The sequence below is a fragment of the Hippoglossus stenolepis genome, chromosome 13 (assembly GCF_022539355.2).
Source record: "Hippoglossus stenolepis isolate QCI-W04-F060 chromosome 13, HSTE1.2, whole genome shotgun sequence".
Classification (NCBI taxonomy): domain Eukaryota; kingdom Metazoa; phylum Chordata; class Actinopteri; order Pleuronectiformes; family Pleuronectidae; genus Hippoglossus; species Hippoglossus stenolepis.
Window position 1 is genome coordinate 24,479,825 of NC_061495.1, and position 25,458 is coordinate 24,505,282.

At 41.5% G+C, this 25,458-nt stretch overlaps 1 protein-coding gene across 3 annotated transcripts in view; it reads left to right on the plus strand.

Annotated features, from left to right (window-relative positions):
- Positions 1 to 14,351, plus strand: part of slc37a1 (solute carrier family 37 member 1) — a 103,040-nt gene extending 88,689 nt beyond the window's left edge. For all 3 annotated transcript variants that reach the window (XM_035174189.2, XM_047342533.1, XM_035174187.2), the window contains 3 exons: positions 9,512 to 9,609; positions 10,568 to 10,632; positions 11,581 to 14,351. In XM_035174189.2, coding sequence (XP_035030080.1) covers positions 9,512 to 9,609; positions 10,568 to 10,632; positions 11,581 to 11,596 — 179 coding nt within the window. In that variant the 3' untranslated portion in view covers positions 11,597 to 14,351. The remainder of the gene's footprint in view (positions 1 to 9,511; positions 9,610 to 10,567; positions 10,633 to 11,580) is intronic.
- The last annotated feature ends 11,107 nt before the right edge of the window (positions 14,352 to 25,458 follow it).

Below are 25,458 nucleotides of genomic sequence, written 5' to 3' on the forward strand. Positions count from 1 at the left end.
AACATGGTGTGACATCCTCTGCCCTTAACCCTCAACAAGAGTAAGGAAAAACTACTTAAAAACCCTTTTAACAGGGAAAAAAGAACGTAGAAACCTCAGAGACACATGTGAGGATCCCTCTCCCAGGACGGACAGAAGTGCAATGGATGTCAAGTGTAAAGGAGAACATCAAGATAAAGGTTTTAGCAGCATTGATTAGGGTAAACATTTTGAAGTATAACTGAAGGTCAGTGATTTGGTGGATTAATGTCATTAATGGTCAAGTGTCTGAGGAGAAATACTATGTATCGAGCAGTCCTGCTGCAATCATAGTCCATGGTCAGCAGCCAGCAAGATCATGATCCACCATCAAGATCGGATGCCACTATAGTCCACAGTTATTGTCCACTGCCGCCATTAGGATCCACCATCAGCTGCCACCTCGGTCGTGGTCCACTACCAGTATCTGATGCCAACACGATAAAGGATCTGCCTTTGTTATCACGATCAGCCAGCACGATGCAGAATCCGCCATACTGGATCCACCATTACGACCTCTGATACGTGATCCACAGATCCTAATCCATGATGTGGCCACAGCCGCGGCCCTGGGTCTGCGGACAATAAGGCAAAGGGACTCCGGGGAAGAAGTCAAGTCAGTAACATGTATTGATGGGATATGAATTACTTTGATGTGATAAAGATTGAGAAGAGGAAGGAGAAGCTGGAAAGAGAAGCTCCGTGTGTCATGTGTCCCCCGACCTTCTAAACCTATAGCAGCCTAACTAAGAGCAGGTCTAGGACAAGCCTGGACCAGCTCTAACTATAAGCTTTATCAAAAAGGAAGGTTTTAAGCCTACTCTTAAACGTACAGATGGTGTCTGCCTCCCGAACTGAAAGTGGGAGATGATTCCACAGGAGAGGAGCTTGATAGCTGAAAGCTCTGGCTCCTACTCTACTTTTAGAGACTTTAGGGACGACAAGTAAGCCTGAATTCTGGGAGCGCAGTGCTCTAGTGGGTTGATAAGGTACTAACAGCTCTTTAAGATATAATGGTGCCATATTGTTAAGGGCCTTGAAGGTGAGGAGGAGAATTTTAAATTCTATTCTAGATTTAACCGGAAGCCAGTGTAGCGAAGCTAATACTGGAGAAATGTGCTCTCTTTTCTTGGTTCTTGTCAGGACACGTGCTGCGGCATTTTGGACAAGCTGCAGAGTCTTTAACGACTTACTGCTGGAGCCTGATAATAAGGAATTACAATAATCCAGTCTGGATGTAACAAAGGCGTGGATTAGTTTTTCTGCATCCTTTTGAGAAAGGACATATTACGCAAGTGAAAAAAGGCTGTCCTAGAAATTTGTTTTAAGTGAGAATTAAAGGATAAATCAGGATCGAAGATCACTCCCAAGTTCCTGACTGTTTCATTGGAAGCAAGGGCAATGTCGTCTAGCGCAGCTATATCGTTAGATAATGTATCTCTAAGGTGTTTAGGGCCAAGTATTAGAACCTCTGTTTTATCTGAGTTTAATAAGAGAAAATTGCGGGTCATCCAGGTTTTTATGTCCTTGAGACATGCTTGGAGTTTAGTTATTTGATTACTTTGTTCAGGTTTTATTGACAAGTATAACTGGGTGTCATCCGCATAGCAGTGGAAATTTACCGAGTGTGTCCTGATAATGTTTCCAAGTGGAAGCATATATAATGAGAATAAAATTGGGCCGAGCACAGAGCCTTGTGGAACACCATGGTTAACTTTGGTGCGCACAGATGACTCATCATTAATTTGCACGAATTGGGAGCGGTCTGAAAAATAGGATTTAAACCATTTTAGGGCGGTTCCTTTAATGCTAATTAACTGTTCTAGTCTCTGTAATAAAATATTATGGTCAATTGTGTCAAATGCTGCACTAAGATCTAACAGAACGAGGACAGACACAAACCCCTGATCTGAAGCTATTAGAAGATCATTAGTGACTTTGCCAAGGCTGTCTCTGTGCTGTGATTGGCTCTAAACCCTGACTGAAAGTCTTCATATATATTATTTTCCTGGAGAAACTCACACAGCTGATTGGCTACAACTTTTTCTAGGATTTTAGACAGGAAGGGGAGATTAGATATCGGACGATAATTGGCTAAAACCTCTGGGTCTAAGGTGGGTTTTTTGAGGAGGGGTTTGATTACAGCTATTTTAAAAGACTGTGGTACATATCCTGATGATAATGACAGATGTATTGTGTTCAGTAATGAACTGTCAATTAGGGGCAGAATTTCTTTAAGTAATTTTGTAGGAATGGGGTCTGAGATACAAGTTGTTGGTTTAGAAGATGAGATTATTTTGGTCAGCTGATCGAGGCTGATCAGAGAGAAGCTGTCTAAATAATTGGTAAGATTCTTGGCCGTTTCTGAGTTTTCTATTCTTGATTGGGTATTAGTGCCAATTGAGGGCAGGAGATGGTTGATTTGATTTCTAATGGTTAGAATTTTATCATTAAAGAAATTCATAAAGATATTGCTATTTAGGGATCGAGGAATACTGGGTTCGGTGGAGGTGTGACTCTCAGTCAGCCTGGCTACAGTGCTGAAGAGAAACCTGGGGTTGTTTTTATTCTCTTCTATTAGTTTTGAATAGTAGGCAGCTCTTGCTTTGTGGAGGGCCTTCTTATATGCTTTAACACTATTCTTCCAGTCTAGGAGATTTTCAACACGGTTGCTGGAGCGCCACTTCCTTTCTAGTTTTCTTGATACTTGTTTTAACTCATGTGTCTTGGAATTATACCACGGAGCTAATTTACTATGTTTTATATGTTTCTTTTTTAGAGGCGCTATTGAGTCTAATGTTAATCGTAATGACCTTACAGAGCTATCGACGAGATGGTCAATCTCAGTGGAGCTAGGGTTTTTAATGAATTTGTTGTTTATATCGACGGATAGTACGGGTTTAAATGTAATCGGAATTATTTCCTTAAATTTAGCTACAGCACTATCAGGTAAACATCTTGAAAATGAGTTCATTATTAGTGGCATATATTCTGATAGTGAAAAATCAAAGGTTATTAAATTATGGTCTGATAGAATTGGATTGCGCGGAAGTACTGTTAGATTTTCAATTTTGACACCGTATGATAATATAAGGTCAAGTGTGTGGTTACAACAATGAGTAGGTTGGTGTACACACACACTGATCACATACATATCAATATTTTCTTTTTATTGGCCAGTCTCAGATATGGCTTTTTCTTTGCCACTCTGCCTAGAAGGCCAGCATCCCGGAGTCGCCTCTTCACTGTAGACGTTGACACTGGCGTTTTGCGGGTACCATTTAAAGAAGCTGCCAGTTGAGGACCTGTGAGGCGTCTATTTCTCAAACTAGAGACTCTAATATACTTGTCTTCTTGCTGAGTTGTCAGGGCTCCCACTTCTCTTTCTACTCTGGTTAGAGCCCGTTTGTGCTGTTCTCTGAAGGGAGTAGTACACACCGTTGTAGGAAATTTTCAGTTTCTTTGCAATTTCTCGCATGGAATAGCCTTCATTTCTAAGAACAAGAATAGACTGGCGAGTTTCACATGAAAGTTCTCTTTTTCTGGCCATTTTGAGAGTATAATCGAACCCACAAATGTGATGCTCCAGATACTCAACTAGCTCAAAGGAAGGCCAGTTCTATAGCTTCTCTCACCAGCAAAACAGTTTTCAGCTGTGCTAACATAATTGCACAAGGGTTTTCAAGGGTTTTCTAATCATCCATTAGTCTTCTAAGGCGATTAGCAAACACAATGTACCATTAGAACACTGGAGTGATAGTTGCTGGAAATGGGCCTCGATACACCTATGTAGATATTTCATTGAAAACCAGACGTTTCCACCTAGAATAGTCATTTACTACATTAACAATGTATAGAGTGTATTTCTGATTAATTTAATGTTATCTTCATTGAAAAAAACAGTGCTTTTCTTTGAAAAATAAGGAAATTTCTAAGGGACCCCAAACTTTTGAACGGTAGTGTGTATATATATATATACACACACACACACACACACACACACACACACACACACACACACACACACATACACTGTTAAAATAAATCTCTGTTATCCTCTTCTGGAGCCATATTCGCACATGATTCACAGCGGACATTTGAAAACAGGGCGCCAGTGGCGGACCTGCCAATTTGGGTGTTCTCTGGCTATTGCCAATCGGACTGCGAGCACAGCTCCCACTAGAGGACGTAGGGGCCTCATGCCGTCATGGAGTCTGTTTCTGAAAGTTTGGTCAGAAACATGCACACCAGTAGCCTGCTGAAGGTCATTTTGTAGGGCTCTCGTAGTGCTCCTCCTCTTCCTCCTCGCACAAAGGAGCAGATATTATTATTAGATAGATGTTATACTGTGACGATTAATTGTTTCCCTAATTTCTTTGAACGTGTGTATATATATATATGATTGTCACTGTCTTGTCATGGCCACATTTTCTTTACTGCATACAGAATTACTTACAGGCATTTACTGGTGTAATTACTCAAATGTAAAATTATATTTGTAGCAAGTTTTTGGGGGATATTTCTACTTCAATGTTTGCCTTAAAGGGGACATAGCATGCCCATTTTACCACAAGTTGATATGGTTCCTTGGGGTCTTAATGAAATGTCTGTAACATACTTTGGTCAAAATACCACAAGGATCATATAAAACAGCACCCTTTTTACCCTGTATAAAACAGCCCTCCACAGAGTGACCTGTTTTGAGTGCCTGTTCCTTTAAATGCTAATGAGCCAGCTCCCCCCTCCCTCCTCTCCCCCCATGATTTTAAACGATATAAATTACATATTTTATATGATATAAATTATCAAATATGCATCCCATACTTTGTATTCCCCTTCTGTTGTCCTGGAGTTTTAATTTTCCCAATCACATAATTAAATGTCCCCCTCTGCCCATCCACTACAAGCACACAAGCAGACAGACAGAGAGAGAAAGAGAGGTGGGGGGGGCTATGAAGACATCATTTACCCCCGAACCCCGACATTCAACGGATACAACAACAAGCGGAGAAAGCAGAATCGCGGGCTGACCTTATATATACAGTCTATGGGGCTGACCAGCGCGGAGAAATGCTCGTCCCGTGTGAACAGCCAGGCGGCTGCGTGCTGGAGAACGGCGCTGCGCTGCGCTGCCTCGCAGCGGCGCTTCCGCGTCCAGTGTACCCGCGTAACTACTGTACACCGGCTAACTACTGTACCCGCGTAACTACTGTACCCCGCGTACAGTAGCGCTGAACACTGCGGAAGTCTTCCACACAGCTGGCAGTGTGGAAGACCGCTGCGAGGCAGCGCAGCGCCGTTCTCCAGCGCGCAGCCGCCTGGCTGTTCACACGGGACGAGCATTTCTCCGTTGAACGTCGGGGTTCGGGGGTTACAGTAGCGCTGAACACTGCGGAAGTCTTCCACACTGCCGGCTGTGTGGCGCTGACACAAATTCCAGCTCACGCACGGGAGAGCGAGCGGTCGCTCCCGAGCAGCTGCTGCAGCCTCCCAGTCCCAACGATCCAGACAAATGCCACATGTGAGTGAATCGCGGGCTGACCAGCGGAGAAATGCTCGTCCCGTGTGAACAGCCCGGCTGCGTGCTTGGGAACGGCGCTGCGCTGCCTCGCAGTCTCGCTGCCTCCGGTGTAAACCCGGCGTAGCGAGTGTGGGGGGACGGGGGGATGAGGTGGGGGGTGGGCCAAGACCATGTAGGGAGACTTCCAGTTCCTTGTTACGACACAATACACAGGAAGCGCAATCGAGTCGCTCAAGCATGACGTTTCTGACTTAGAGGAACTATAACAAAACGCGCAAGTGTTTTTTTCCCAGAGTTTTTGGGTTGGTAGACATGCCAGATACCCACATTAACCTGTAGAAGCACTAACAAAGTGGAATTTGCATGCTATGTCCCCTTTAATGCAAAAATGGCATAAAGACCATTTCTTCTGGTATTTATTTCACAGAAGGAATCATTTCAGGAATGACCGGTTACACATGGTAGGGACGTTAGGTTGATAACCTTAAAATAAAGAAAAGAGAAAAAAAAATGTTCCCTATCATTATTCTATTTGCATGATAAATTAAATCATATTACTTAAACTTAACTTAAAATCACCATTTCCTTCATACAGCAAACCAACAAAAATATATTCATAGGTTAACTAACAATTATTAATAAACCTAATAAATTCATATCTAAGTCTTAAATGCATGAAATGAACATTATGAACACAATATTCTATTGTGTACTAACTTTGTTAAATCATATGCAAATATTAATCATTAAACCTATAATAATGCAAATGACAGACAGTATCCTGATAAATGCATCTCAACTACCACATTGTCACTCAACGCTGAATAAAATTAAAATGATATAACAAACATCAAAGAGCATTAAAAACATTATGTGGAAACGGAGCACAATTTTTAAGTGCAAACATTTCCAAATAAAATAATGCGGGTCGTCTTTTCATGATTTCTCTGAGGTCCTTTTCTGCACATCGAAGCTCTCCCTTTTGTTCTTTTTTCCTCTTTATTCTACAAGCCAAATTTTGCTGCCCTGAATCAGTTCATACAGACTCTTCCCACCTGCATGAGCAGGAGGCAATCAGTTACTGATAATAATAATAATAATAATAATAATAATAATAATAATAATAATAATACATTTTATTTATATGCGCCTTTCAGAGCACTCAAGATCACCTTACATGAAGGTAAAAAAACACAACATAAGAAACAATGTATCAAAAACATCAATAAAATGAAATGAACAGTGAATAAAAAATGGAAGACAATCAAACTGAAAATGCCTGTTTAAATGGATGAGTTTTTACATGTAATTTCAAAATGGAGAGAGAGTTAGTGTTGCGAATGTCTTGTGGGAGGGAGTTCCAGAGGCGGGGGGCAGAGCGGCTGAAGGCTCTAGATCCCATGGTGGACAAATGGGCAGGTGGTACAGTGAGGGGAATGGAAGAAGAAGATCTGAGGTTGCGGGAGGGTGTGTCGACATGCAGGAGTTCAGAAAGGTATGGTGGATGGTCTTAAAGGTGAGGAGCAGAATTTTAAAAATAATGCGGTATTTGATCGGGAGCCAATGAAGCTGCTGAAGGACAGGAGTGATGTGATTAATGGAGGGGGTTCTGGAAATGATGCGAGCAGCAGAGTTCTGGAGTAATTGAAGTTTATGATGGAGTATATGAGGGAGACCAAAAAGAAGGGAATTACAGTAATCAATGCGGGATGTAACCAGGGTGTGGACAAGAATGGCGGCAGTGTTGATTGTGAGGGATGGGCGGAGACGATTAATGTTGCGTAGATGAAAGTATGCGGACCGGGTGACATTATTGATGTGGGCTTGGAAAGATAGAATGCAGTCAAGGATGACACCCAGACTCTTAACCTGAGGGGAGGGAGAAACTAAAGAGTGGTCAATATTGAAGGAAAGATTGTCTGATTTTGATAAGGTGAATTTAGTGCCAATAAGGAGAACTTTGGTTTTATCGCTATTGAGTTTTAGGAAATTGCAGGAGAACCAGAATTTGATTTCCTGTAGGCAGTCAGAGAGGGAGGTAGGTGGGAGGATGGAAGTTGGTTTGGTTGAAAGGTAGAGCTGGGTGTCATCCGCATAGCAATGGAAATTAATGTTAAATTTACGGAAGATATGGCCAAGATGAAGTAAGTAGATGATAAACAGAAGGGGCCCAAGGACAGATCCCTGTGGAACACCAGTAGCGACTGGAAATGGCTCTGATTTGAAAGGTTTTAGATGGATGAACTGAGTGCGGCCAGACAGGTAAGATTTGAACCAATCCAAGGGTATGTTGGTGATGCCTATGGAGGCTAGTCTGTCGAGGAGTATATGGTGAGAGATGGTTAACAGTCCGCAGTCAGCTGCCATGAGGAGGTCATTAGTGATTTTTACCAGGGCTGTTTCTGTACTATGGAGGGGGTGGAAACCAGACTGGAATTGTACAAAGAGGTTATTGTCAGATAAATGGTCATGGAGTTGAGATGAAACTGTTTTTTCCAGGATTTTGGAGAGAAAAGGTAAGTTAGAAATAGGACGAAAGTTATTGAAGTTGTTGGGGTCTGAACCAGGTTTCTTCAGTGTAGGAGTTATTGCAGCTGATTTGAAAGATGAGGGAACCAGATCAGAGGTGAGGGAGGAATGTATGATGACAGTTATTAGGGAGGCTAGACAGGGTAGGCAGGCTTTTACTAGGGCAGTCGGAAGAGGGTCTATCTGACAGGTTGATGGCTTCGATTTCTGAATGAGGTCAGAAAACAGAGGGAAGATTGAAACTTGAAAGTGAACAAGAGAGAGGGGCTGAGAGAACCAGAGGGGATGGACTATGGGATGAGTTAGGAGTCAGTTACTGGTGAATTTGGTCAACTTTTGAGATAAAAAAGGACATTAAGGAGTGACAGTAAGAGGTTGAGTACAGGTGAGGTGCAAGAGAGTCCGGTGGTCGTAATATGTTGTTTACCAAGGAGAACAGGGCTCTTGTGTTCCCTCCACTTGAACTGATTAAACCTGAGTAATAGGTGGATTTTGCTGAAGAGAGAGCATCCTTGTAATGAAGAATATGATCGTTGTACATTTCTTTGTGCACAACAAGTCCAGTTTTTCTTTGTAGAGGCGTTCCAAGCGGCAGCCATTCGCTTGGAGTTGGCGTAGTGAAGGTGTAAACCATGGGGCAGATCGGGAGAAGGAGACAGACCGGGTTTTTAGAGGAGGCAGAGTGTTTAAAAGGCAATGAAGACCATCGTTGTAATGAGAAACTAATTCATCAGTGGTGGATAAACAGTTTATGCTGGGGAGGCTGACAATGCCACTGGAGAGAACATTTAAATGTCCTTAATGTTGCGAAATGAGTTTTCACGAGACGGATTTGTTTTGGATAGCCGTAGGTTGACTTTAAAAGATATCAACTTATGATATGATTACAGACACTTTGATAACTGTTCTACCTGGTTAGATGGAAAACCAACAATTAGTGAGCAATAAATAGTAGTACATAAATGTAATTCCATGCCATGAAATAAAATAATGAACCTGCCTAAACAGTAACTGCCCAAGAGGGACATTGAAAGAAATAAAGTTTTGCAATGAGGTGGTGAGGATTTTACTAGTCAACATCATTCCTGGAATTCTGTCGGTTAACGTTTTGATAGTCATTTCAAAAATATCCAAGAGCAAGAGCACATGTTTTTCAGCACACAGACGCATGTTTCTATGGCACAAATGAACAAATCAGGCTGAGGATCCACACACAATACTTGTTACATTTATTGTTAGTTTTCAAGAGATTTGTTTTATAGTGTTTAGAGTAAGGCAAATCACAAAACTAATACTAAAAACTATTTTTTGCATTTTTTTTTACACCAGTCTTATGTTTTTCATGAAATGTAAGGTTCAGTTATGTGTCAACCTGTCCGAGCTCCCCTTAGGTTCTTCAGTAAACTGTTACAATGATGATCCTGCTCATGTTTATGTAATCAGGTGCAGCACTGGGCCCCCTGCTGGCTGGCCTATTGTCTTCAGGGGGGTGGGATCAGGTCTTCTACATGCTGATGACAGCTGACTTCCTTGCTCTGTTGGTGAGTGCTTTGAAAACCAGCAACAGATGTGTCAATATCAATAACTGATTTGTCCCTAAAGCTGCATGAATGAATATATATATATATATATATATATATACTCACTGCTCTTTACAACTGTTTCCAGGTCAGTAACAACCTAAAACCTTTTCAGAAACAGAAAACATAGAACATCCACATTAACATTGGTTTCATGGTTGCAGGTTTTTTTTAAATGATGTTAAAGGGTGTCAGTCAGCAGTTTGATGGGGCTGTCTATGGACTGAGTTTTTCCCTTGTGTTATACAGTAGGCCTCTGACACTTGTTTCCAGTGTTTAGTGTTTAAATGGAGAATATGTACCTGTTGTTTCTCTGTGAATTCAATGAGGAAAACCATCTTTTTGATTGATGTTTATCCTATTTATATTTGTGCAGAATATCTGTTCATAACAGTGACCACTGGGAAGAGGTTTAGAGAGAAGTTTGCAGAACTAGCTGTAAGAACTGAGGACATGGATTATAGTAACAAGATATAAAACATGCAATGCAGGACATTGTGACCACACAGTGGTTTTACAACATTTCTGGCTGTGTGCCACATAAGAGGGCTGACTGACCACTTAAACACCCACCCTCATCCCCAGAGATTTAACGTCAGTGTAATTGTTTTTCTAGCTTTGCTTCCTTACATTCAGATTGGTATGCTACTGGTGTTCTGACTCACAAGAGAGAGCTTACATACAGTGATTATTGAACCTTAATGCATATGGCAGACACAAACAATTTCAAATAAATGTTAGTCACCATAATAACTTGAGTTTATAACGTATCAGATGTTTTTTCAGTTTGCTTCCCCCCCAAGAGTCCAAAAATAAAGCTCTAAATGCATGTTTTATACCAGCGCCACTAATATATGAATATGTATTTATATGAATATATGAAATCCTGTAATAATTGACTTTGTGAATGTATGTACAGCTTTTGCTACGGCTTGTGAAAAAGGAGCTTCACTCAACTAAATCCCGTCCCATTTCCATTGTACAGTAAGTCAGATTTTTGTACTATTCATGATTTTACTCAATGTCCTGTTTCCATTGGTTGTTGCACAATTTGAATTCTATGTCTCATATGATCATTGTAAATGAGTTTGATTTTATATACAAATATTAGTTTGGGATGTCAAATTTTATCGAGTTAAATTCAGCAGCAATGACTACAACCAAAATCTATGTTCATTGAAAATTAGTACCCATTGTTTTGTTTTTTTAACCTTTTATTTTTAATAGGTAATACCATTTTTTTTTATTATATCTTTCTCACACACACACACACACACACACACACTAACACTAACACTAACACTCTGACTGGCCCCCTAGTATCAAGTCAGAAGAAGGTCTGCAGAATCCGATGAGAACGCACAGCAGGGGATTCCCTGCTGGATTTACCGTGAACGAGTAAGGGGGTTTGATGATGCTACTAACGCACGACAGACTAAAAAATTAAAAGCAAACAGTCCTCCCCGGATGAAAAAGCAGTGTCACACACGTAGAAGACACAAACGAAGATGGTAAAGAGAGTGGTGATAAGACAGTGGTGTTGATGTGCTGTAAACAACATCAAGTGATCTCCACTCTATCTGCTGCACCACCCCTCACCTGAATCCTGCTGAGAATTTGCTGTTGTGAGCGCGTCTGAGCAGAGAACCCCCTGCTGCATTATGCATGTGAAAAGAGAACTCAGGAGAAACTCCGGGCCCAATTCTGTGGACATCCTTCAAAGAACATGTCTGAAGACGGCTTAACTTGACACCTAAACTAGAAGATGTGAATCAAAAAAACATGTTTAATAGTTTGATTTACTTGCTAAATGGAATGAACATTGTTCCTTATGAACAGTGTTAATTTTTCATAGAGCTAAGTGGTCTTAAGGGTAAAACGTAATGACACCCAATTATCAATAATTTCTGTGTTGGTGTTTGTCTTTCACAGGTTGAAGGAGCATTGAGCAACCAACATGAATGTATGTGTACATACATTCACAAAACTGTGTGAACCTACAGAGGTTTGCTGTAAACAAGAGGGTCCTTGTGTCCACGAGGAAGAGCTGAAGCAGAAGTTCTGCCAGATGAACCAGACAGAAATGCACACTTATTCAACTTCCTTGTCTTTTTTTTTTTTTTTTTTTACCTCTTTCTCTTTTGACCTGTTGCTATGGTAGCCAATATGAACTTGAGCACACCAGTTGTTCAATCTAAACAAATGATTGGCAGATTCTGGATGTAAAAGTAGCCTTACGTTCAAATGTCTATTAGAACTACAGAGAAACTAAAAGTGACATTTATTTTGGTAGCAGTCATTTATACAGCAAATTCCATTACTTTATTCTAATAAATCCTACTATACTTATTGACAGACGCTTCCTATTCTTGTACTTATGAGTCCCCCAAGCCCTGACCTAATTATAACATCTGTAACTAACCAGTCTATTTCATATCAAAGCTATTATTTCCAAGGGACCATATATCACCTAAACACAGCCTCACAGTGGCATCTACCGCAGGGTCAGATCAGCCACATATCTGATTTTTGAAGAACTCAAACAGGTCTGGTGTTGTCACTGACACCTTGAAATATAAGGCAAGCAAAACAGAACTGGCAAGGGGGTTGCGAATGAGCTTCAGTTGAGATTCAGTTTGGTTTTCCACACCCCAAAAAATGGTAACAGAAAAATATCCACAAATTGGCATGACTGCAGGTTGTTATACTACTAAGAACAAAAAGCAACTTAAAAAATAATGTATCTCTTCAGTTGTTATTTATTCATCATTTTAACTCCTATAGCCTCTTCCGTGCTGCTAAACTTTAGTGGGACAGATGCACTCTCACTAGTGATTAATTGGATAATGAAGACAAACTAAAATGCCATGTTGTGATACACCTGCTTGAATTTTTGGGGAAACCCTGCAGCTTAACTCCTGTAATTAGCTGCTACAGACCAAGAGCCATCTACAAAGATAGTTTCTGTTATATCAGTGAGGTGCGACAGTGACACCAAATGAAACCGTGACTAATTGGAAGACTAAAAAGTTAGCCACCTTACCTCTAGGCTAACTAAGGAATACATCTTGTGTTTCCAGGGTAACCGTTAGTGACACCTGTTGACTAGTGGTGCCAGTAAATGATAACAATGCTCATGATCACAGGTTTGTTTACAGTGTTTTGGAGCAAGTGGTGAGATTGGAAGTGCAGTAACATGTTGGAAATATACAACAGTAAAGTAAACTGTCCTGAGCCTGGAAGATGGGTCCTGCCACAGCAAGACTGAACTGCACTAAGATTTGATGCTACTTGAAGTTTTTTTGTTTTTGTATTGTCCTTGTAACTTTTGAATTCTTCCAGAAGGTAAATGTTTTCTGCGGATTGAACTTTGTAAGGTTGGTGTGTTGGTCACTCTTGTTTTCTTATGAATTTAGATAAATGTCTGAAAAGTAACTGTTGGTTTGATCTTATTTAAGTATCTTTTGTCACAATGTGACCCAGAACCCCTGTGGACTATTGCAGCCCATTTGTTCCCGATATTATTTGTAAAAGTTGTCAGATATGGTCTGTCAAAATCATGCCCAGCCAAGTCCAGCCAAAGTGAAAATTATAATTTTTTTCAGTCCCTATCACAAAAGAAATACAATAGCCCTTAAAGGGTCAGTCCACCCAAATTGTGAACATTTTATATATAGTTGTATATATCCATTCAGGTAGATTTAGTTTTATTTGTCCCGGTTTTGAGATCTATCTGAAAGCTCTGTCTCTCTGCTACTACAAGTGAGGTGAATGTAAATCATTTCCATTGCACAAGGATGACAAATAACCAAAAAGACAGTTAAATAGAAAAATTGTAAGTCCTCAACTTACACAAATACTCTCTGTGGACAAATATGGTTGTCAGGGTGGAGTACCTGTGTGATGCTCTATGAGGGCACATAGTCTTGCTTAAGTCACCTTGTCTTACTTAACCAAAGATTTTATGGGATCAAGTTGTAATTTATTCTAGAAACTACTTTAAACAGTCATTTAACTTATTTCTGTCAGTTTTGTGGATTCAATATTTTTCCCCCATTATTTGTTCTGAACTTAAGGCACCAAAGTTGTATTTTTACAACTACATTGTGCTGGTGAGGGGATCTGAAATACTATGAATGAAAGTTATCAAATCTTGTGGATATATTTTGCAGTGTAGATAAGTAAGGTTATTATTTGAAATACTTCCTCATAGTTACTGAATTTAATTTCAGACTATGAAATAGGACTATCAGTGAAGTTGGCACCTCTTATTAAAACCTCATTAAAAAAGTGGTAGCACTGTGGAAAAAAGAAAACATTTTGAAAATAGTTATTGTCTCTTAGTTTTACCATTTGTTAATATAACTACATTCTGGTGATTTATTGTTTGTTTATTGTATTATAATAAAATCCACAAAATACAAACTTGTCAATGTTATATACATTTATATCTTAAACTCTGGGATCATTTTGTTTTGTGGCAGTAGTATTGAGATTATTATGCCTTCCTGAAAAAAACACATGCTGTGTATATTTATTATGTCTCTGGTTGGCCTAGGACGTGTGCCTTGTTTGTTGTTAATCTTTTTGCTAGACAGTTGATTTTGTAAACAAAATTGTCATCACTCTTAATGATCTTGGTTTGGGGTGCGTTGATTTCCAAAGCATTCTGGGAAACAAAATAAAGCGTTTTTTTCACTTAACTTTGGAGGTTATGTTTTTGATGGCTCTTTTTCAAGCATAAAACTACAGGCTGGCTTAATCTGTCTAATTCATGGCATGGAGTGGCCTTAAGTCTCAGCTGGAGTTGGCAGGTGTCACCTGAAATGGTAAGCTCCTGACAGACTGAAACCCACTCACTGACACAGGCAGAAACTAGAAAGAAAGAAAAAAAGAAAAAATTACAATGCACAATTGCACATACAATGAAGGAACCACCTACCTTCTGTGCCACAGACAACCACGATTGGGTAACAGTTTGTGGAATACATAATTTGTAGAGTATTGTATGATAAAAATATTGATATCACCCTCATCTCTGTGCATTAAATTATTAGCCCAGTTTTTATTTCCAAGTCTGTTTTTTTAAATAGCCATATGCTTATTTGTATATTGAAGTGTCAAGTTCCTTCAACGGATATGATGGGGGACAAAACCATAGTCCTCACTTGATGTAAAACATGCATAGAAGTTTAGCCGAATCTATTATGAGGCTCATCTGATTCAGCCAAATAATGTTTTGTCTTTTTAGTTCAAATTCCTTTTTTATTTTTACCGTAATAGTATTTCTTTGCTTATCTGCATTAAAAGAATAACAGAAAGGACAATTTCATACTATAGCAAATTTTAAGAATTAAAAGGATTGTAGACTCTTCCATAACAGTTTGTTGGGGAAGCCAGTGAGGATTGCGTTAGGTATAGATACTGAAGGCTGAAGACATTGTTGGGCTGTCTTGGCTAAAAAATATCCCAGCTTTGGGAGATCAATAGAACACTCCCTAACTCCACCAACCCATACAATCACACTACAACAAACACCTCTTCCTGACTGAACTTTCCATCACACAACCATGCAATCATGTAGAGCTAGTTTTCCTATGTTGCTGATAATTTATTGTTTACTGTCAACTGAATTATGCCTTATCTTTATGTGTGCATATAATTCCTTTTGAACCTTTTACATTTCTACTTTACATTTGTATATTTGTATAGTGTTCTCTTTTGATTATTTTTCTATGTGCATGCTGAAGTGTCCTTGGGCAACATACTGAACCCGTAATTACTCCTGATGGCTGTACCAACAATCATCAGGTCTGTAAGTAATGCATGAAGAGATGCACTGTATGAATGTGTTTGTGAATAAGTAAATGGCAAAACTGGACTGTCAAGCACTTTGAGTGGTCATCAAGACTAGAAAAGTGTTTTATAAATACAGACCCTGAACCATTTATGTCTGATTGATTTTTTTTAACTTTTTATTTACTTTTCAGTTGCAGTTACACTGAGTAATGTCACAATAATACAACAACAATGACCTTACAATTACAAATAACAAAAGTAAAAACAAATGGGGAGGTGGATACCACTCTCCTTTTTACAGCTTTTGATCCATTCTTTTCAGACTAGCTGAGAACATGATGCATTCTTCTGTTTGTATGCCGATTTTTCCCACCGTTGTTTATGGAGCCCTGCTTTAATCCTTAAATGATGAGTAGATTTTTGAGTAGATTTCCTGTACAATGTCCAACCACTGTCCTGTTCGAGGAGGGTCACAGTTTAACCAGCTCCTTGTATGCCTTTTTACACGCAAGTGTCAGGATTTTCAAGATATGTATCCTTCTTTTAAATTAATTTCATAGTTGTCAATCCCAGGTACACAATCCGAGGGTCCTTAGGAATCTTGTAGCATAAAATCTCCTCAAGAATCTGAATAACCCTGTCCCAGAATATTTGAATTTTTATACATGACCAGAAAACATGTGAGTGAGTGGCATTCACCTGTCCACACTGTCTCCAGCATTTCTTTTGCTTACCCAATTGTTTAGTTTTTAAGTGAGGTGTAGTAAAGAAGTGTATCAAATTATTCCTGCAAAATTCCTTCCATCTTTTGGATCCGATGGATGTTTGCTGTGTTCTACACATGGAATGCCACTCACTTTCTGAGAGTATATGTTAATTTCTAGTTCCCATTTTGGTTTTACATACAGAGAATTTCTTCCACTTTGCTTTTGCAAACCACTGTACAATTTAGATACTCTGAGGGGGTTTGTTTGTATGCACCTGTCAACACTTCAATTACTTCATTACCTTCTGCTGAGATTCCTTTTTTTAATTTCTGTATCGTAGAAATGCCTTAACTGTAAATATCTGAACAGATCCTCATTAACTTTAATTCACTTGATTTTGTCAAAGGTTTTAAAGGATTTTCCCTCTATGATTGTACATATAGCTGTTATTCCTTTTTCTCTCCATATTATGTATTATGTATCTCTCCAGGTCTAAACTTGGGGGACTGAGAAGGCCAGTGGCGGCTCCTGCCAAATTTCTCAGGGGGTGCAATTGTTGCGATGATGGCTAACGCCGGGTTCACACCGGACGCGGAAGCGCCACGCAGTGATGTGCTGCGCCAACAAAAGCTGTCTGCCTCCTTTCCGCCCCCATGTTAATCAATTGGGCTGTTCACATCGGCTGCAAAGCACCGCGCAGTGCCGAGGACGGCTTGCACTCTGCAGCGATGGTTTCGGCATCTGGTCTATTTTTTTCGCTCGCCGCAAGCATATCACGCCAGTTTTAAATGCATCCCATACTTTTGATTTTTCTGCTGTTCTCCTGGATTTTCAAGTTCCCCGAATTTTTCCCCCACATGATGAAATTTCCCCATCTGCCCATCCACTTCAAGCACAGAAGCAGACAGACAGACAGAGAGAGAAAGAGAGGGGTAAATGATGAAGACAATCATCATGTACCCCCGAACCCTTACATTGAACGGAGCATACAACAACCAGCGGGTTGAACGGCGCAGAGAATTACGCGTCCGGTGTGAACAGCCAGGCGGCTGCGCGCGAGAATTAAAGCTGCAAGGCGCTTCGGGGCGCTTCCGCGTCCGGTGTCCGGTGTGTTTTTTTTCTGGTCACCTCACATAGCAACACCACCAGTAACCACAAGACAAGGATTGTTCCTTGGGCTACATACTGTGCAGTCATTTTGGAGACAGGTCTTCATTAACATTAATTTGGCTTTAAAATGACTGAATACTTCATCGATTTCTGGCCATTTATTGGTTCAGCCTCAAGACAACATTGGATGTAAAGACAACTACTTAACAGAGCAGAATAAAGAGCAGTGGAACTGGGGCTGACGATGTGGAATGAATAAAACTATTTACAATTCAACTAATGGAAAGATATGAGTGCAGTCACATCACACACAATCACCAACCATATGCATCTTTGATGTCTCGTGCTTTTTGACCTTCTCTGAGAGATGATGCATGTCAGTGACACCCGTAGTTGTCCACGCTGCCATCGGGGTGAAATAGAATACAGGGGTAGCAAAACAAGGCGTTGTTTGCATCCTGTTAACCATGTTTTCCGGTCATAACAGCTCCGTGAAAATTACCGCTTATAGCATTTCCCTCGTGTAGATGCTTGCTTGATGTTTAAATTCGGTCTGTGTGGTCCTAATTCTTTGGTTGCCAATATATCGCCATTGCTACGACGACTGAAAGGCATTTCTTTTAGCGACACGATGGAGTTGCTCCCGTTAGCCATGACTGTGACAATGCCATGCCGCGTAATCATAGGTACGGCTTGATTGGACCGCCCAAGTGCACGTGTAACAGCTTACGTATGACGAATTCACGTTAGTGCGAGCCCTCCCGGAAGTCATAGGGAATGCATTAAAGTCCCTGCAGTTTGAAAAAAAACCTTTTACAAAGAAAGTCTATGAGAGCCATATGGCTGAAAATCGCCCCATAGCCTATTAAACAGGGCTCGGCGCTGCAGCTGATTGGACGATGATATTCAGAGGGAGCAGGCAGGACAAACTGTCTTGATAATTGTATAATTTAATACATTTTAAAAATAATAATGACGATTATAATGATAATTAACATTTATCACTATCACTTTTTTCGTTTTTTTCTTTGGGAGGGCGGTTCCCTATCGCCACCTATTGACCAGCCGTCCCTGGAGAAGGCCAATTTAGAAGTTTACTGCCTCCTTCTAGTTTGTATTTTTTGAGAGTTACAAAGTTTTCTCCCATTCAGACTGAGTATTCTTTTTCACCTAGCCTGGCATAAGGTAGATTTTGTCCCATATTTAGCTCTATATGTTCCATCTAGCCTGATACTCAGTAGAGCACCAATAGACAATATATCTCAGTTGAGCTGCATAATAGTACACTCTGAGGTTTGGCAGTGCCACGCCTCTGTTTTCCTTTGTAGTGTCTTAAATTTTACCCGTGGCCTTGCTCCTGCCCAGATGAACCGGGAGTCTGATTGATTCTATGAAGATGGTTCAGTAGTTTTTGCGTAAACCTGCTAACAGAAAGACTTACTGACAAATGGCAATAAAAAACATAACCTCCCAAAATCGTCCCACCTCCAGCAACAATCATGCTGCACTTTCCTAGTTTTAAGCATCTTAGCACCTGTCAAAATAATTTCTCTACCCATGGTGTTGATTATATCCTAATGCTTGTGAAGAGATTATCCCCCCTGTTGTCATTTTATTCTTGTAACCATAGATTCAACCCTTACTGAACTCAAAAGGTTGTACTGATCCCCTACTTCTCAACAATTACAGGTTATTTAACTATTTATCTCCATTCACATGTGCACACACCTGCTCCTGATCAGTAATCGAGCCTGTATTTAAGCCCTGGTCACACACTCACTCACTGCCAGAATTCACCTGTCAACGCTTCATCAGGAGTGTTTCAGTCAGGGTGCACCTCAGAGGAGCATGAACATGCAAAAGCAAATGCCCAGCAAAAGGCACGGCTCACTGCTTAGACAATCTGGGTCTGAATGACATCACTGTAAAGAACCAGTACCCATTTCCGCCCTTCTCCTCAGCCTTTGAATTGCAACAGGCAATCATCTTCACCAAGCTTGACCTTTGTAATGCCTATCACCTGGTCCGTATCCGAGAGGGCGACAAGTGGAGGGCCGCCTTTAACACTCAGGTCATTACGAATACTTTGTAGCAGTGTTCCAGGCTTTGGTCAATGACATGCTCAGACATGCTAAACAAGTTTGTGTTTGTTAACCTGGATGACTTCCTGATTTTATCCAAGTCCTGTAAGAAGCACTATCAGACTGTCCTGCAGCGCCTTCTTGAGGTCTCACTGTTCGTAATGGCAAAAGATTGAGTTTCACACCACGTTTGTGTCTTTCCTGGGCTTCATCATAGTGCAAGGGAGCATACAGTGGCATGAGAGAACATTGGGAAAAACAGACTGAAAGGAAAGGATGAGTAGTGAAGAAAGCTTGTACCTAGAAGAGTCTGACAGTGAGATTGAAACAAGCTCAGAGCAGGAGGGGCCATGAGACACGGCCCCAGTAATATCGCCACCCACAGAGAATGTGAACAAGCAACTGGCTAATAAATTGACTGAGCAGTAGCTGGGAGAGCTGTCTAAAACACACACAACAAAAAGTCATCACACAAGTTCCAGTGGTGGCTAACAAAGGCCCAAACTCCACCTGCAGTGACAGTGGTCCCCTGCAGCATCCAGTCCAAACACAAATCCCTCAAGGGATTGAACACTAGCCACATCTAACTCTGCACCCAGAGTTTTCACCGATTCATGTGCAAGTCAACCAAGCAAGTGGTAACTATCGTCCAACTCAGTAGCCAGGGGCGAGTCTATAGGCTTGAAGTGGAGGGGCCCATCTGCCCGACAATATGGACTGTCTCAATCCCAGCCTCAGCTGAACAATCAGTCGCCTGACAATGATCAGTGTTGGGATTGTGGACAGCCAGGTCATCAGAGTAGAGACCGGTACAGGCCCTGCAATAAGGAGGCCCAGAGAAGCCTGAGGGGGAGACCATGACACCAATCATCTCATCACAACCACACAATGAGCCCACCATACAGGTTTTAATCCAAGACCAAGAATATTCTTTCATGGTGGATACAGGTTCAACACTGGGGAGAATGTCTCCAAGCTCACCCTCTCAAGCGCGTCGAAAACATTCTATTCGACAAATACATCTACAAAAAGGGAGAGATATTTTGTGTCCTCTTGCAGCTAACATCACCTGCACACAAAATAGCATCCACAAGGACCTCCCTGAAGATCCGCCCACAACAATGAAGCCTGAGGTTATGAAACAAGAAAACATTTATGGGCTGGCCACAAGAGTCAAGGTTGAAACAGGAATGGAAGACGTGGGAGCCATCTGTGAGATTTCAGATGGGAAAAGCAGATCAGCCCAAATTGCCATTGCACTCTCATGCAGGGGCGGCTGGCCAATAGAGGGTGATTAGGTGCCGCCCTCCAAAAGAAAAAAAGGAAAAAAGATGATAGTGATAAATTTCGTGAGATATCATTATAATCGTCATATTATTTTTTATATGTAATAAATTATACAAATTCTCAAGAAAGAATTTTCCTGCCTGCTGCCTATGAATATCATAGTCTAATCAGCTGCAGCGTCAAGCCCTGTTCAACAGAGTAGGGGTGATTTCAGCCTGGTTGAAAATCGCTCTGATAGACTTTCTGTCTCACACACACACACACACACACGGACCCCTCTCACTCACTCAGAGCGACACAGTGAGATGAGAGAAGCATTCACGTGAAGCAGCCGGTAAGTGAATTTGTTGAAGAACAGTAGAAACAGTGCAATACAGACTTCTCAGCTGCTCAATGATCAGAGCAGAAACTGCAGTTGGTTTGTATCGTGCTGGATTTTCTGTGTCCTCCTCCAATCTCCTGCTCTCACTGTAACTGATAAACACTCATCAGTTATTAGGACCTGATCAGTACATGAAGTTTACTTAGTTTATGAGGCTGCATTTTAACATCACGAAAATTGATTCTTCAACATTTTGTGCTCAGTACAACACGAGATGTGACGTGAACAGCAGCACTCAGTGTTAAAGTGACCGGGGGATCGGTATTCATGATCCGACACCATCGAGTAATAATTAAATACATGGTCGATGTCATCTAAATAATCCCAACAAAAAACCCAACAAATGAACGTGAACTAGTTCATTTAAGGAACCACGAACTTAGTAAAAAAAATATATATATGAACGTGAACTAGTCCATTTTCATCTGTTTGAACTGAACTTTGAACGTGTTCTTTTTAAGTGTGAACTGGCACAACAATGATTGTAAGGTTGTCATCTAAATCATAACCATCCCACCCTGTTTACCAAGCTGGTTACATTCACCCTGAGCCAAATGTTTAAAGGGGACATAGCATGCAAATTCCACTTTGTTAGTGCTTCTACAGGTTAATGTGGGTATCTGGCATGTCTACCAACCCAAAAACTCTGGGAAAAAAACACTCGCGCATTTTGTTATGGTTCCTCTAAGTCAGAAATGTCATGCTTGAGTGACTCGATTGAGCTTCCTGTGTATTGTGTCGTAACAATACACTGGAAGTCTCCCTACATGGCCTTGGCCCACCCCCCACCTCATCCCCCCCACCCCCCCACACTCGTTACACCGGGTTTACACCGGACGCGGAAGCGCCGCTGCGAGGCTGCGAGGCTGCGAGGCAGCGCAGCGCCGTTCCCAAGCGCGCAGCCGCCTGGCTGTTCACACGGGACGAGCATTTCTCCGCTGGTCAGCCCCATAGACTGTATATATAAGGTCAGCCCGCGATTCTGCTTTCTCCGCTTGTTGTTGTACCCGTTGAATGTCGGGGTTCGGGGGTAAATGATGGTCTTCATAGCCCCCCCCACCTCTCTCTTTCTCTCTCTGTCTGTCTGCTTGTGTGCTTGTAGTGGATGGGCAGAGGGGGACATTTAATTATGTGATTGGGAAAATTAAAACTCCAGGACAACATAAGGGGAATACAAAGTATGGGATGCATATTTGATAATTTATATCATATAAAATATGTAATTTATATCGTTTAAAATCATGGGGGGAGAGGGGGGAGGGGGGAGCTGGCTCATTAGCATTTAAAGGAACAGGCACTCAAAACAGGTCACTCGGTGGAGGGCTGTTTTATACAGGGTAAAAAGGGTGCTGTTTGAAATGATCCTTGTGGTATTTTGAAGTATGTTACAGACATTTCATTAAGACCCCAAGGAACCATATCAACTTGTGGTAAAATGGGCATGCTATGTCCCTTAATATTTATTCAGAGCAATTTTTGTTAACAGAGCCAGAGTCCATTTTATTTATTGTTTTGGTTGTGTATGTGATTTATTTTATTTATTAAGGATATTTTTTATTCTAATTCAAATGTCAGACTGAATATTCTTAAGAATTGAAAGTTCATTGCTCTTTGAAAGGGTGTACTCGCAGGATTATGTTCTAATATAAGTTTTAAAATTATGATATAATATATTTATCACAATATTTTCTGGGATAATATATCATCCAACAACATGTTATCATGACAGGCCTACCTTAATATTTTTAATAATGTACCAAGTTAGAGATTTCCTTTCACAGCTTTGAATCGAATCAAGATTTTCTGAATCGTAATCAAATCGGTTTGGGAAATCAGTGGCGATACCCAGCCCTACTCAGCATGTACTTAAAGTAAAAGTGCAGAATAGCCAATTTTAGAATAATATTTGACAGGATTCTCCGCACAGAAGAGGATTAAATCTGATGTCAGAGGGTCCCTGCATGTGGACACAGTGGAGGACCTGATTAGAATAACTCTTGAGGGAACTAGCTTGGAGGAGATTGATGCCAAGGAGGCTGTACAGATGAGGTTCAGTCAGGGCAAAAGAGCTAAAGTCCCAAATACAAGGGTTGGCCTTTAGAAGTGCCAGACCCTAGTGGTCCTCAGGGGGATGTGCTTTAAAGGGAGGGGAAGGAGAGGCTTTTTGTAAAAGGAAGTTCCTTGTTTACTTGTTTTGTTGTGGTTGTTACTTCGTAAATGTTCTATTTATTACTAGAACATTTATCAGTTAAACAGTTAAGATGGGAAAACATATGAAAGTGGTAGTTGCTAATTATCCACAAATAAGACTGTGTTGTTTGGTTAATTTAAACACCAGTATTTTCAAGGCAAAATAGTTTAAACATTGCCTCTATCTCAGTTACTACTAATTGACACAGTTGGGTTAAAGACATTGAGCATGTCTGATAAGGCTTTGAGATGAGTTTTTTTCCCCGTAATGTTGCCTGTTGTGGAAGTGAGGGGGCTGGGAGAGCACCTTCACCTGTACCAGAGGATCAATGAGCACAGGTGAGAGCTGTTAGGTGCTTCCGCATCCGGTGTGAACCCGGCGTTACGCCGGCATCAGGTCTATTTTTTCACGTATCGCGCCAGGAAACACACTGAAAAACTATTTTAAAAAACATATTATATATGATATAAATGATCTAATATGCATCCCATACGCCCGCAACAAGGCAGGGATCATATCATTCATTTCATTGGTTGACCAGTGGTCAACACCTTACCTGGCATTCTATGGGTTGGGGAATTTTGAAAGGGGTTATTCCACAAAAAAATAAGAGCAGAGAAGAAATCTGAGATCAGACGATTCACGAGGGCACAGAAAGCAGAGAAGGGATGAAGCTGGGAGCACAGGAAATCCGTGGGAGCAACAGTAAATCTGAGTCCAAGCACACAGTTAAAGCAGAAACAGAGCAAATTTAAGTGCAAACAGGGCCTATTTGAGTGCAAGGGCAGGGTTTTGATGGAAAGTCATACACAATCTGAACATATATTCAATAAGTCATGCGCTCAAACTGAAAGACCACGCTCTTGAATAAAGATAGGAAAAAAGCTTCATAGCCGCAGCGCGCTGAAGGAGGCGGTGGGCGCTGCCCCGATTCCGCATCCTCATGCGGCGCTGAAGGCGACAGCGCGGTCGGCTCTGATTCCGCGTCCCCGCACAGCTCTGGAGAAGCAGGCGGCGGGCGTGTTGCCGATTCCGCGCTGATGCTGGTGGAAGGCGCAGCTCCAGTTCTGGGTACGTTGGCTGTGACATCTGCAAATGCGTCCGTCTCCACACTTGGTCCAGTCTCAACGACCATTCCTGCTCCAAGATCTGCAGTGAAACCGGCGGTCCCTGTCTCCACACCCCCTGCTCCAGTTCCTACCCCAAGGTCGGCGGTGAGACCAACACCTGCAGCCCCTGTTCCTGGTCCCTTGTTGGCGGAGAGGCCGACGCCTGCAGCCCCTGTTCCTGGTCCCTCGTCGGCAGAGAGACGCGCCCAACGATGCCCACCTGCTCGACCTCCGGAGAGCCTGATTAGGTGGGCTGGCTTCTTCTCCTGGTCTGTGGGGAAGGGGAGGATGGCTCCCTGGCCCATGGTCAACTGCCACACCTGTCTACCACAAGGCGTTACCACTGCTGCCCCGGTGTAACATGAAGCACAGCTACTTTGCATCGGTCCAGTCCAATAAAGATATTTTTGTTATCTAAACATTGTACCTCTTTTTTTTTTTTAAATTTTGGAATCGAAATGGGGAATCGATAATTACTGGAATCGCAATCGCCATCGATATTTAAATGATACCCAAACCTACTGCTAACTGTCGTTCGCTCCCATGTACTACAGTGGGCTCATACCTCACGTTTTGTCTGCCATCTAGGGGTCAACCGTACCATTTCTCTACTGAAGAGACATTTCTGGTGGCCCACCATGGAGGCTGACACCAAGGAGTTTGTAGCAGCATGCTCTGTTTGTGCTAGAGGGAAGGCCTCTCATCAGCCCCCAGCTGGTCTGCTTTGCCTGCTACCTGTCCTTGTAAGGTCCTGATCCTACATAGCCCTGGATTTGTATTACTGGCCTCCCTATTTCTAAAGGTAACACAGTAATACTTACCAGTGTTGACAGGTTCTCCAAGGCATTTTCAGTACTGTCAGAAAACTTCTCTCTGCGTTTGAAACTGCTGAACTGTTGATCAATCACGTTATCAAGATTCATGGTATCCCAGTGACATAGTTTCTGACCAAGGCCCACAATTCATATCTCAAGTTTGGCATGCTTTCTGCAAAGCTATGGGTACATCTTCAAGTTTATCTTCAGGTTTCCACCCTCAAATCAATGGCAAGGCAGAAAGGACCCACCAGGACCTGGAATCCACCATACGCTGCATGGCTGATGCGAATCCTACCTCTTGGAGCACACATCATTCAAAATATATT